The 15044-nt window shown below is 43.9% G+C and overlaps 1 protein-coding gene across 2 annotated transcripts in view; it reads right to left on the bottom strand.

Annotated features, from left to right (window-relative positions):
• The window catches only part of ctdspla (CTD (carboxy-terminal domain, RNA polymerase II, polypeptide A) small phosphatase-like a), a 193366-nt gene that overhangs the window by 45813 nt on the left and 132509 nt on the right, over positions 1–15044 (bottom strand). Inside the window, exons 3-4 of one of the 2 annotated variants that reach the window (XM_078231270.1) lie at positions 8678–8710; positions 810–911 (exon numbers count right to left, since the gene is read on the bottom strand). In XM_078231270.1, the coding sequence (XP_078087396.1) occupies positions 810–911; positions 8678–8710 (135 nt within the window). The remainder of the gene's footprint in view (positions 1–809; positions 912–8677; positions 8711–15044) is intronic. The other variant, XM_078231279.1, reaches the window with a different exon arrangement.

Below are 15044 nucleotides of genomic sequence, written 5' to 3'. Positions count from 1 at the left end.
CAAATGGGGTCAGTGTTAAGCGCTTCCCAGTAACATCCAGAAAAGCCAGACTCAAAAGTAAAGTGGCCTTTACTGTTGCACCATCATTTCAAGTCTTGGATGATGACTCCTTCCTTTCCATTTCCTTCACAAGCCATCCCGGTGGCCTCTTGATTTGAACTTTTTGCACTGACTGCACATCCCAATCCAATGGGATCGGTGTGGGTAATGTCCAAATCTACGCAACATCTTCCCAGACAGCAAAGCAGCACTTTTCATACTGCTGCTGTGTTGGAGCTGGATTTGAAAGCATGTCCAAAGACACCAGCTTTAACCCAATGCGAAAGCCAGTTGAGGCGTCAGGGATTGAGGGTGAAGTAATTCACATGACCTGCACTTTCCTACAATCCTTTAGCACAGAAGGCCATTCAGCCCATCCTACCTGCGCCAGCTCTTTGAAAGAGCAAATCAATTGGTCCGACTGCCTCTAGCTCTTTCTTTGTAGACCTGTAAATTTGTCCTTTTCAAATCCTAATCCCATCTTCTCCAGGAAAAGTAACATCCTCACATAAAAAAACGCTGAAGTTACCGGAATAAGGTTCTGACCATTTTGAAAAGGCCAAGAATTTTAAACTACAAATTATCATAAATAAATGTGGTAATCACTATTTTTACTGTGATGCACCCTTAATCACTTCTCATGCACATCTGCTCCCCCAACCCCACACAACAGACTTAATATTGGCAATATGAAAGCCATATTCTTTAATTTAACAAAAATTACACAAGTTAAAGAGGAACACAAAGAATGAACAAAGAACTTGCAGTACCTTAAAGGAACTATGTACTAAGGTTTCATCTAAGTCGATGACTACACATTTCTTGCCAACATCAGATACTTTCATCTCTGGTAAGAGGAATTTGGCCGGAGGCTAAAGGAGAAAAGAAAACAAAAGGCAAACAAAAACAAACAAAAAAAAACAGGATTGAAATTACAGGTGATATATTGCCAACACACTATATAACAAGCTTGCAATTCTGCAGAATCAGATATCTGAACTGCTGCAGAATGAATTATTTCATTTACAAACATATATCAGGCCCGTCAATGTTCACCCTAAGGGTTCAATGGTTCACCTCTGCAATGCTCACCCTTAGAACCTGTAGCCAGAATTCAGGAAGTATCTCATCAAACTGAGACGAGCTCCAGAGAACATATTTACTTGGAATGCATCACTCGATTCTGATTGTTACTGTTCCTTCTCCAATTCTTTTTTCTCGGTCCCATTTCCAGGTGCAGAGGACCAATAGCTACCCATTCCCAGGAGTTGATTCAACTCAGTCACCCAATATTGGAAAGCACAAGAGAGAAACTCTTACGTGATTTGAGCTGCCTCAGTTTTCCTCTTATCTATTTATTTCCCCAAGGAGGGAATGAATGGAAAAGAACAGAATGGTCTGAGATTGGAAACTCATTGGGCAGAATGTTGCTATGTTGTTAATATGTCAACGCCTTGTGACACCGAGGACAACCTCCAGCTCCATATATCAGTACAGGGTTAAGCCCACATTTTAAGTTTAACATTTTATTTTCCAAAACACATCACTTTCCTCAATGGGAAACAGATTTTGGATACTGTTGAGGGGGAGAGCCTGTCGGGGAAAAATACCAGCAGCAGCCAGGCCTATGGCACCACATCTGGTTCTGCTGTAGAGCAGGGTTGGGCAAAGAGCAAGCGAGCAGCAGGAATAGGGGACTCGCTCGCTAGAGGCACATACAGGCTTTTCTGTGGCTGCGATTGAGACTCCAGGATGGTATGTTGCCTCCCTGGTGCCAGGGTCAAGGACATTAAGGGGGAGGGAGAGCAGCCAGAGGTCATTGTACATATTGGTACCAACGACATAGGTAGGAAAAGAGATGAGGTCCTGAAGTGTGAATATAGAGAGTTAGGCAGAAGGCGGAAGTGCAGGACCTCGAAGGTAGTAATTTCTGGACTACTGCCGGTGCCACGTGCTAGAGAGAGTAGGAATAGGAAGATTAGGCAGATGAATGCGTGGCTTGAGAGCTGGTACAGGGGCAAGGATTTAGATTTGTGGATCATTGAGATCTCTTCTGGGATAGGGGTGACCTGTTCAAGAGGGGCAGGTTACACCTGAACGGGAGGGGACTAATATTCTGGCGGGAAGATTTGCTACAGCCACTCGGGAGGGTTTAAACTAGTTTGGCAGGGGGCTGGGACCCAAAGCAGTAGGGAGGCAGAAGATTGGGGACAGCACAGAAGTTAAAGAGAGCACATTAAAAAGTAAAGACACTGTCAGTAATCCTAGTACTAGACAAGTCAGGCAAAAACAGGACAGAGAGCAAGGGAAGTCCAGATTAAACTTCTTTTATTTCAATGCAAGAGGCCTGACCAGCAAGGCAGATGAATTTAGGGCATGGATGGGTACATGGGTCTAGGATATTATAGCTATTACTGAAACGTAGCCAAGGGAGGGACAGGACTGGCAGCTCAATGTTCCAGGGTACAGATGCTATAGGAAAGATAGAACAGGAGGAGAGAGAGGAGGGTGAGTTACGTTTTTGATTAGGGAAAACACCACAGCAGTACTGAGAGGCGATATTTCTGAGGGTTTGCCCACTGAGTCTATTTGTGTAGAACTGAGAAATAAGAAGGGGGAGATCACTTTAATAGCAGTGTACTATAGGCCCCCAAATAGTCAATGGGAAATTGAGGAGCAAATATGTAAGGTGATTGCAGATAACTCCAAGGAAAATAGGGTGGTAATAGTAGGGGATTTTAACTTTCCCAACATTGACTGGGACAGCCATAGTATTAGAGGGTCGGATGGAGAGAAATTTATTGAGTGCATTCAGGAGAAATTTCTCAATCAGAGTATGGACGGCCCGACTAGAAAGGGAGCAAAACTTGACCTCCTCTTGGGAAATAAGGAAGGGCAGGTGACAGGAGAGTTAGTGAGGGGTCACTTTGGGACCAGTGACCATAATTCCATTAGTTTAAGATAGCTGTGGAGAATGAATGGCCCAAAAGTTAAAATTCTAAATTGGGGCAAAGCCAATTTTGTTGGTATTAGACAGGAACTTTCAAAAGTTGATTAGGGGAGTCTGTTGGCAGGCAAAGGGGTGTCTGGTAAGTGGGAGACTTTAAAAATTGTGTTAACCAAGGTTCATGGTAAGCACATTCCTTTTAGAGTGAAGGATAAGGCTGGTAGAAGTAGGGAATCTTGGATGTCTGAGGATATTGAGGCCCTGGTCACGAAGGAGGAGGAGGCATATGACATACATAGGCAGCTGGGATCAAGTGGATCCCTTGAAGGCTATAGGGGGTGTAGGAGTAGAATTAAGACAGAAATCAGGAGGGCAAAAAGGGAATCCAAAGAGCTTCTACAAATAAAGGGCAAAAGTATAACAAGGGAGAGAGTAGGGCCTCTTAAGAATGAACAAGGTCACCTATGTGCGGATCCACAAGAGATGGTTGAGATCCTAAATGAATATTTCTCATCAGTGTTTACTGTTGAGAAAGGCATGGATGTTAGGGAACTTGAAGAAATAAATAGTGATGTCTTGACAAGTGTACATATTACAGAGAAGGTGGTGTTGGAGGTCTTAAAGCGCATCAAGGTAGATAAATCCCCAGGACCTGATGAAGTGCATCCCAGGACACTGTGGGAGATTAGGGAGGAAATTGTGGGTCCCCAGCAGAGATATTTGAATCATCGACAGCCACAGGTGAGATGCCTGAAGATTAGAGTAGCAGCAAATGTTGTGCCTTTGTTTAAGAAGGGCTGCAGGGAAAAACCTAGGAATTACAGGCTGATAAGCCTAACGTCTGTAGCGGGTAAGTTGTTAGAAAGTATTCTGAGAGACAGGATCTAAAGGCATTTAGAGAGGCAAGGACTGATTAGGGACAGTCAGCATGGCTTTGAGATTGGAAAATCATGTCTCACAAATTTGATTGAGTTTTTTGAAGGGGTAACCAAGAAGGTAGATGAGGGTAGTGCAGTCAACATTGTCTATATGGACTTTAGCAAGGCCTTTGATAAGGTACCGTATGGTAGATTGTTGCATAAGGTTAAATCTCATGGGATTCAGGGTGAGGTAGCCAATTGGATACAAAATTGGCTAGATGACAGAAGACAGAGGGTGGCTGTAGACGGTTGTTTTTTCAACCTGGAGGCTTGTGACCAGCGGTGTGCCTCAGGGATCAATGTTGGATCCACTGTTATTTGTCATTTATATTAATAATTTGGATGAGAACTTAGGACGCATGGTTAGTAAGTTTGCAGATGATACCAAGATTGGTGGCATAGTGGACAGTGAAGCAGGCTATCTAGGATTGCAACGGGATCTTGATCAATTGGGCCAGTGGGCTGAAGTATGGCAGATAGAGTTTAATTTAGATAAATGAGAGGTGATGCAATTTAGTAGATCGAACAGAGCAGGACTTACTCAGTTAATGGTAGGGCGTTGGGGAAATTGAACAAAGAGATCTAGGGAAACGGGTTCATAGCTCCTTGAAAGTGGAGTCACAGGTGGACAGAGTGGTGAAGAAGGCATTCGGCATGCTTGGTTTCATTGGTCAGAACATTGAATACAGGAGTTGGGACATCTTCTTGAAGTTGTACAAGATATTGGTAAGCCACACTTGGAATACTGTGTAGAGTTCTGGTCACCCTATTATAGAAAGGGTGCAGAAAAGATTTACCAGGACATTCCCGGGACTTGATGGTTTGAGTTATAAGAAGATAGACTGGGATCTTTTTTTCCCTGGAGCGCAGGAGGCTTAGGGGTGATCTTATAGAGGTCTATAAAATAATGAGGGGCACAGATCAGCTAGATAGTCAATATCTTTTCCCAAAGGTAGGGGAGTCTAAAACTAAAGGGCACAGGTCTAAGGTGAGAGGGGAGAGATACAAAAGGGTCCAGAGAGGCAATGTTTTCGCACAGAGGGTGGTGAGTGTCTGGAACGAGCTGCCAGAGGTAGTAGAGGCGGGTACAATTCTGTCTTTTAAAAAACATTTAGACAGTTACATGGGTAAGATGGGTAGAGAGGGATATGGGCCAAACACGGGCAACTGGGACTAGCTTAGTGGTTAAAAAAAGGGCTGCATGGACAAGTTGGGCCGAAGGGCCTGTTACCATGCTGTAAACCTGTATGACTCTATAACAAACTAGATATTATTTTCTCTGCCCCTTTATTCCTCAAAACACTGACTCCTGGTTCTGTGGATGCCATTTGCCTTCTGGAACCTCAATTCCAGCAGCCATTGATCATCTGACAGCATTCAACAAGAGGTCTTCCAGTTTACTGGAGCACTGAGGACTAAAGAGCCAAGCCCATTCCCTCCTCACCTGGTGTCCAAATAATGACACTTCCCAGCTGCAGTTTACTGTAGACCAACGAGGAACAAGAAACCAGGTTAATTTCTCACCCTTGCCCCCCCAGACCTAGGATCATTGAGTTGTAGCGACTCAGGCATACCAGTGACTATATGGCTCAGCTACTCACTGAGCCATCGAGCGAGTCTATGACATTGTCATGGGAACGCTTGGTCAGAAAAAATCAGCTGACAGGATTAAATTTTGAACTCAAACATTTCAAGAACAGTCAACATGGAGAGAAGGACAGGGTGGCTGGGTTCTTTGTGGTGAGGCCTAGTTCCTAACATATTATGTATAAATACACACATTTACTAAGGGGTAGCAGAAATGTTCTCTGGACTTTAGATAGTAGCTAATGGCCAAATGCTAAGGGGTAGCAGGAATGCCCTCTTACTAAATGTGGAATGCCCTGCCTGCAGCAGTAGTAGACTCGTCAACATTAAGAGCATTCAAATGGTTATTGGATAAACATATGGATGATATTGGAATAGGGTAGGTTAGATGGGCTTTAGATTGGTTCCACTGGTCGGCGCAACATCGAGGGCCGAAGGGCCTGTACTGCGCTGTAATGTTCTATGTTCTATGAATGTTCTCTGGGCTTTAGATAGTAGCTAATGGCCAAATGTACAAGAAAAATGGTAACTAGGATTTGTTGGTTATTTTGAAAAATACATTTCCTCTTGACATTTTATACATTTCTAATTCAATTTGGCTCAACATTTTAACGTTTCAGTTCTATTTATTTCCAAAACTTTAAATCTTTAAACCCATCTAACTCCCGCCCCCCCATTGTGATTTATTTGTGTCCCAATATTTTAGCTTCACTTATACTTTTCCGACTGCACAATTCTCCACAGTCCTCCCCCAAATACAATATGAAAATGCCACTCTCTCCCAGGGCATCAATAAAAATGTGTGACATTTAGGACAATATTAATCAGACAGTTGGTCTCCTGATTAGAGAGAGAGATAATAAAAACAAGTCAGCCTTGAACTCAACAAAGGACAGCCTTGGTTTTTGGAAGGAGTTCAAACATGCTGTTTGGGCGCATGTTGGCACAGTGGTTAGCACCGCTGCCTCACAGCACCAGGGACCCGGGTTCAATTTCGGCCTTGGGTGACTGTCTGGGTGGAGTTTGCACATTCTCCCCACGTCTGCATGGGTTTCCTCCCACAGTTCAAAGGTGTGCAGATTAGGTGAATTGGCCATGATAAATTGCCTCTTAGTGTCAGGGGGATTAGCAGGGTAAATACGTGGGGTTATAAGGATAGGCCTGAGTGGGACTGTTGTCAGTGCAGGCTCAATGGGCCGAATGGCTTCCTTCTGCACTGTAGGGATTCTACGATTGAACAAACCCCCAAAACACAAGGGTACCCATTTTAGCTAGCCATAGTCAGTGGTCTTGAGGAGTACAGGGAAAAACCCATGCATCACATTCACATGGATTGAAATAACATGGTATTTCAGTCAGAAGCCACAAGAACTCTTTCAAGATAGAACTGAAGAATGGAATTTTTTAATTAATCTGCACTCTTGTCTTCAATTACCTTTATTTTAGTAATTATCCCAAAGCACCTTGGACATTCCGTTTGAAGCAATTATTGCAAGTAAAGGGCTAACCTTTAAATAATAGCTCTGAGCTGATCAGCAGGAATCAATTCAATAAATGAAAACAGAGCCTCAATGTCAAATTAATGAGCAACATAAATCCCAAGGTATCACTTTTAGATCATTTATTACTTCAAAAATATAATTAATCTGTGGTCTCAATTTAAACACTTAGACCATTAACTTCAGCAGAATAATGGCTGGGTCCAAAAAAAAAGTCTCACCATCACATTTCTCCCAACATATAGGTTGTAATAACATAACACAATCTAGAAATGTATTATTTAGCTTACCAATACAGATCAGCTAGACACAATATTACACCCAACAGCATTTCACAGCGACAGAGTACAGCATACTGGAACCATTTTTTTGTTTCTATCTCTTATCCATCCAACTCTTTCCTACTTGCGTTCAGGGAAATAAGTTTTAATTGCAACCAAATTCTAGTTGGTTTGTTTAGGAGGGTAGAGTTCCCAAATGAGTTATGACATGCCATTAACCAAACAAATATCCAGCATGATTAGTGTAGAGTTTCGGCCAATCGCTCTGTTTAAAAAAACGTTTCCAAAATCAAAAAGATAGATGAAAAGGAAGCCAATGCATGACAGACTGAGTGAGGGCGAGGGCATTTACCGTGTCTCACTGAAACATGACAGACTGAGTGAGGGCGAGGGCATTTACCGTGTCTCACTGAAACATGACAGACTGAGTGAGGGTGAGGGCATTTACCGTGTCTCACTGAAACACGACAGACTGAGTGAGGGCGAGGGCGTTTACGGTGTCTCATTGAAACGCGATTGAAAATTATTCCTTCACTTCTCTTCAACAATGTGACTGGTCAAGTGGCAGATACACCAGATGCGGGACTGGTCAAGTGGCAGATACGCCAGCCACGGGACTGGTCAAGTGGCAGATACACCAGCCGCGGGACTGGTCAAGTGGCAGATACACCAGCCGCGGGACTGGTCAAGTGGCAGATACACCAGCCACGGGACTGGTCAAGTGGCAGATACGCCAGCCACGGGACTGGTCAAGTGGCAGATACGCCAGCCACGGGACTGGTCAAGTGGCAGATACACCAGCCGCGGGACTGGTCAAGTGGCAGATACACCAGCCGCGGGGCTGGTCAAGTGGCAGATACACCAGCCGCGGGACTGGTCAAGTGGCAGATACACCAGCCGCGGGACTGGTCAAGTGGCAGATACGCCAGCCACGGGACTGGTCAAGTGGCAGATACGCCAGCCACGGGACTGGTCAAGTGGCAGATACACCAGCCACGGGACTAATCAAGTGGCAGATACACCAGTGGTGTGACTGGCCAAGTGACAAACACAACAGCAATTTGACTAGTCAAATTACAGGGAGACCAACAATTGCATTAAGTTGACGCCCCCACTCTCACAATTGAAAATATCAAGAGATTTGAACAAAGTATTACTATGCAAAAGCAAGGAAACATAAGGTTAACATAGTCTGAACACACATTTAAAGCACAGCGTCTCGGTACACCTCTGATTACCAACACTCCACTGGTAGCTAAGCTTGTTTAGGATCATGCAGTAATTAAATGATTACGATGTATACTGCTGGGTTATCGGGAGTCAAATAATCCGAGTGTACTTCCCACAAGCAGTTTGAAAGCATGCAAAGGGGGTAGAGCAGGAAATGAAATAATAAATACATACACTGGGACTGGGGATGACCTGTACCTGGTCAGACTGGAGAACGAATAACAAGACAAAAAGACAAAGAAAAATCCTGATCAATATGCAACATAAAAAATTAACAAGAAAAGAAAATAAAGTCAACCAAAGTCAACGCTGATTCCTAATAACCTGCGCTTACAAAATTAAATGTTACACAGGATAACAGCATGTCGTCAAGCCAGGGTTTTAGCCTTTATTCATCACTGGTCACTGCAGAGCTGACGACGGCACTGTAGAAAGCTTAACCTAAATTCTTCAAATGATACCACTGTGTGAAAGTGTCAGTCCTTTGGCTGGATTTAGATTCATGAATTTTAATCAGTGTAGCATTGAATTATAACAGCACGGAAAACATTTAATTCTTAAAAATGACAGCATAATGTACTGAATCCAGAAGTGACCTGAATCTACATTTACCAGGATCTGGTCAACTGGGAGGAGAATGGGTGGAGGGGTGGGGGGTGGGGGGGGGGGGGGCAAGGAGATCAGGAGGAGCGTGGTGAGGGGGGGGGGGGGGGGCAAGGAGATCAGGAGGAGCGTGGTGAGGGAGAGTGGGCAGATGGGCAGGCAAAGATGGCAATGGAGGTGGGAAGAGGTTGGAAAAGGAATCAAAGAAGGGAGGACATAGAGACGGGAGCAGAGGGGAACAGAGCAGGAGCAGAGGGAAAGCGGAGAGGGGAGGGAGAGGAGAAGATGGTGAAGGGAAAGAGGATGGAAAGGGAGGCTAGAGGGTAAGCAGAGCATGGGTTACAAGTGCCGGAGATACAGAGTGCCGGAGAACGGTAAGGAGAGGAAAGAACATGGAGGAGGGGTGCTGCTCAGGAGCTAAAGTGATAATGAAATATTGTTGTAATGAACAAAAGAAACATCAGAGCCCAGCCATTGAATCCCTAATACCAGTTATAATCAACACTGTGTTTCCCTATATTACAAAGAGTTTAAGAGCCGTTTAAAAACTGAATTGAATAAATTGAAAATGTCTGTTTCAGATGTGAGGCTGAAGTTTTTAAAAGGAGTACAGGAAGACAGCTGACTATAAACCCATGAAGAATTGCCCCCCATGTTCTTTCCAAACACGCAAGCCTATCTTTGTTGATCAGCCGCTCTACAGCTTAAGTTACACAGTGCTGACAGTAACATCTCAGCTGCGATACGTGAATAGCTATGATCCTGTCTGCCCTGATGAAGAGCCACTATCAATTGCGGTCCCTGGCAATAGTTGGTGCAGTCAGGACTGATCAGACATCCTGCGTGAGGAACAGCTTGACGAAACTTGGTAATTATCACTAACTTCAGAAGAGGCTCAACTTACAGGGTATAAACGAATTGCACAAGACAAGTTTCCGATTGCTTCCACATGAGCTGTGGCTTAGCCACACAACTGTTCCAAGAATGAAAATCACACATGTCTAAAAGGGGCAAGCACTACCTGTGTTTTAATGAAATGGTTTTAACATGCCCAAGTTACCATGAGGAACAAAACACTGTTTTGAGATCAACCAGAAGGACCCAGCTTAATGGAAGAAATAAAAAAGATGCTTTCACAACTCCTATGGAAACTAAAACCGGGAGCCATAAATCTAAGACCAATTCCTGCTATCAAAAACAATAGGGAATTCAGGAGTAAATTCTTCATAGCTCACTTAATTCAAAAATAGTCGCCAAGTCAGCAAACATTGCACGCTTCACAAGGAAATTGGATAAGTATCTGAAGAGGAAACATTTACAAGATTGGAGGAACGACAGGGAAGCAGGACTAGCTTGGGTTAAACTGAGAGCCGGTAAGGACACAATGGGCCAAATAACCTCCTCCTTTGCTGTAACCATTCTCTGATTCTATCTCAGAAAGTCATATCTAACTGATGTGACTGATGGCTTATAGTCATTGAGTAGGTGAATAAAGAAGGGTTAATGGATGCCATTTACATACACACGCACATGTTTCCAGAAAAATGCTGGATAAGATTCCACAATAAAAGCTTGCTAATAAAAACAGAAATACAAGTCATTGAAGCAACCTCATGGTACTGATAGCAACTGATGAAGAGTTAGAAATCCAGAAAGCGGGATAAAAAGGGGCATTCTTGTTTTAGTAAGCAGTGATATGTGATGGGAACAGAAAGTTATAAAAGGACAAGAGATTAGGAGTACAACCTTGGCAAGTGCAGCTTAACATAATGAAGTGTGGAATGGCACACTTTTGGTGCAAGAGTGCCAGAAAGGAATGCAAATAAAATGGGGATGGATAAACAAATGGGCAATGGGATCATTTCCAAGTTCATTTCATAAAGGTTGGCTTGCTGATGCAAAAGAAAAATCAGGTATTAGCAATATCGCAAGAGGGATTGAATATGAAAGCAAAATGCTAATGCAAATACACAGAGCATTGGCCAGATCTCATTTGAAATTCTGCAGCAAGCTCTGGATGCTCCATTTGGCAAAGGATCTATTGGAGAAAGCTGTGATTCAGCAGGATAATGTCCAGGATAGTGGGGCTGACTTATTATCAGAGACAGGCCATACTCACTAATATCCCCAGGAAATGAAGACTTTAAGAATTGATCTGATTAAGGCATTTAATATAAATGAAAGGAATTGGCAGGGTAGGTACAGACAACTCTTCTTGTGCAGGAGAATCTAGAAAGAGACAGAATCTTAAAGACCTGATTTTAACCCGGAGCAGGAATTGAGCAAACTGCAGACTTCCTGACCTCAGCATAGGGAGGCCTTGGCAATTTTAACCTCAGCATAGGGAGGCCTTGGCGATTTTAACATTAGTTAAAATAGCAGCTCTGCATATTGAAAGAATGACCTCACTGGGCTTCAGACAAGCTCAGTTGCCACTAGCTCAGAATTAAGGAATGGGACAGGATGTCTTAGGCTGAGTCACCAGGGCTATTTTAACTGCCTGAATGCCCAGTTTCAACTGAGCAGGGGGTACTTTTAAACAAACAGTGAATCTAGGGGAAAAAAATATCATGCAATGGATTGCAGATCTGTACAATACATTGCCCCAGAAAACCAGACAGGCAAAGTCAACTGAGCTATTTAATAAATACACAGTAGAGAATTAGGGATAAGAAGGAACATGAAGAAAGGCCAAGGGACAGGGATTAAAGAGATACACAGCATGGCTAAGGAAAGGATGGAGTGGATCCATGAGGCCAAATTACAAAACACCTGGCCCTTGGGGCAGCACGGCGGCTAGCATTACTGCATCGCAGCGCCAAGGACCCAGGTTCGATTCCCGACTTGGGTCACTGTCTGCGTGGAGTCTGCATGTTCTCCCAGTGTCTGTGTGGGTCTCCTCCGGGTGCTCCAGTTTCCTCCCACAGTCCAAAGATGTGCAGGTTAGGTTGATTGACCATGCTAAATTGACCCTAGCGTCAGGGAGACTAGCAGGGTAAATATGTGGGGCTCCGGAGATAGGGCTGGGTGGTACTGTGGTCAGTGCAGACTTGATGGGCCCATTGGCCTCCTTCTGCACTGTGGGGATTCTATGGGAGTCTATGATTTACCACCGATGTTTTGGAGATCATGCTCTGTAATTCTACCCATTTGGAAAAACACAGAAACTGGGAGAATGCCCCTCAAGCCGGTTCTGCATTTCAATTACAGCTGGTCTGTATTTGAACTCACTCAATCTATCTCAAGACCCTTGGCTAGAAAAATCAATTTCATGTTATAAAGTTTTCAACTGACCATGACAGCATTTTGGGGGTGGGGCAGTGTTGGCAGGGTCACAGATTTCCACCAACCTTTGTGTGTGAAGTGTTTTCTCAACAGCAAGTTCCAATTTTAAGGTTTTATCCCCTTGTTCTGGACTCACCAGCCGCAGGAAATAGATTCCCTCTATCAAATCCTTAACGATTTTAAACACCTCAATTAGATCACTCATTAATCTTCTATAGTTAAAGGGAATAAAAGCTGGTCGATGCAGCCTGTCCTCATAATTTTACACTTTATGAAGATGTGACGTTTGTGCAATGATTTTCGGAATAAATCTCCAACGGGTTGCAAATGTCATTTTGCACTACTGCAGAAGTATGTGATTTCTCAGAGCTGACAAAACAATTTAGGTCACAGGACTCAAAATGCAGGCCTCAGAAGGAACAGTCAACAGGGCCATTAGCTGATAAATGTCTGTGGTCCACAGTAAGATCCTGCATTATAACAGGAATCTGTCATAATACTGCTCCACACAGTTTGTTTTAAGAGTGCATGTATGCACAAATCCTTCTGCTTGCAGTTCTGGAGGTGGGCTCAAAAATTGAGCTCGTAAGAGATTAATTGGTAAATTGTTGGATAACTATTAAAAGGAATTATCTACTCGATTGTTATTTTTGAACTGTATTCTTACAGCAAAATAAATCTGCCTGATTTTCATGTTGTGGTGATTGAAATCAATAGATCATCCATCAAGCTATGGCTTAACTGATTTCCCTCATTGGAGGAACAAGCATACAACCAGTTTCCAGGTCTCCCTGTCAATGCTACTGATAATCTGGGGTTGATAGAAGGGACAACAGCAGGCCGTGTCTGGCACACTCAATTTTCCAATCTTGGAGGCGGGACAGGCAGGACCAAGCTTTTGTCTGAAGCTTTAGATTAACAATTTATCTCAAGAGGCTTGGAATACAAAAGCAGGGATGTACTTCTGAGGCTTTATAAAGCACTGGTTAGGCCCCATTTGGAGTACTGTGAGCAATTTTGGGCCCCACACCTCAGGAAGGACATACTGGCACTGGAGCGGGTCCAGCGGAGATTCACACGGATGATCCCGGGAATGGTAGGCCTGACATACGATGAACGTCTGAGGATCGTGGGATTGTATTCATTGGAGTTTAGGAGGTTGAGGGGAGATCTAATAGAAACTTACAAGATAATGAACGGCTTAGAAAGGATGGACGTAGGGAAGTTGTTTCCATTAACAGGGGAGACTAGGACGCGGGGGCACAGCCTTAGAATAAAAGGGAGTCACTTTAGAACAGAGATGAGGAGAAATTTCTTCAGCCAGAGAGTGGTGGGTCTGTGGAATTCATTGCCACAGAGGGCTGTGGAGGCCGAGACGTTAAGCGTCTTCAAGACAGAAATTGATAAATTCTTGATTTCTCGAGGAATTAAGGGCTATGGGGAGAGAGCGGGTAAATGGAGTTGAAATCAACCATGATTGAATGGTGGAGTGGACTCGATGGGCCAAATGGCCTTACTTCCGCTCCTATGTCTTATGGTCTAACAATGTAACCTGCCATATGAGACTTCATCTTGGGCAGCACGGTGGCACAGTGGTTAGCACTGCTGCCTCACAGCGCCAGGGAGCCGGGTTCGATTCCCGGCTTGGGTCATTGTCTGTGCGGAGTTTACATGTTCTCCCCGTGTCTGCGTGGGTTTCCTCCGGGTGCTCCGGTTTCCCCCCCACAGTCTGAAAGACATACTGGTTAGGTGCATTGACCCAAACAGGCGCCGGACTGTGGCAACTAGGGGAATTTCACAGTAACTTCATTGCAGTGTTAATGTAAGCCTTACTTGTGACTAATAAATAAACTTTACTTCACTCATCAGTTGGTTTTCAGCAACAATGGGACTGCCATCAGAACCATAGTCCTTCTTTTGAAGGTGAAGGAATTAAAACAATGTTATTGCCTAGTATGTGGCTGCAGTACATCCCCATTGTGTAACTGTTGAAAAGAGAAAGTAAGCTTGAAGTCCAAGATTCAGGAATTCAACATGCTGGGTTGTACACCAAACATGACAGTGCTGTGGGAAGCCAAAATCCATTGTTTCAGCATCTATCTGGGTGCTCAGAGACAGCAGCAAGTCTGTTTTGTCTACTGTGAAATTTAACAAGTCTGCCCATTCCTTATAAGACCATAAGACAGAGGAGCGGAAGTAGGCCATTCAGCCCATCAAGTTTGCTCTGAGATTCAATGACATCATGACTGATCTGATGTGATAATCCACAACTCTACTTTCCACCTTATCCCCATAACCCTTGATTCCCTTACTGACTAAAAATCTGTCTCAGCCTCGAACATACTTAATGACCCAGCCTCTACAGCCCTCTGAGGTAAAGAATTCCACAGATTCACTACCCTTTGAGAAGAAATTCCTCCTCATCTGTCTGAAATTGGTGACCCCTTACTCAGATTATGTCCTCTGGTCTTAGACTCTCCCACAAGGGGAAACAACCTCTCAGCATCTACCCTGTCAAGATCCCTGAGAATCCTATAGGGCTCAATAAGGTCGCCTCTCATGAGTAATAGGCCCAACCTACTCAACGGGTGGGATTCTACCAAAAACATTCCAAGTGCCGAATTCGCGTAAAAACTGGAGCTGGCTTTCCCAG

Source organism: Mustelus asterias, chromosome 2 (genome assembly GCF_964213995.1).
Source record: "Mustelus asterias chromosome 2, sMusAst1.hap1.1, whole genome shotgun sequence".
Taxonomy (NCBI): domain Eukaryota; kingdom Metazoa; phylum Chordata; class Chondrichthyes; order Carcharhiniformes; family Triakidae; genus Mustelus; species Mustelus asterias.
Note: the sequence above shows the minus strand (reverse complement) of the source record. Positions and strands in the feature narration are given on the sequence as shown.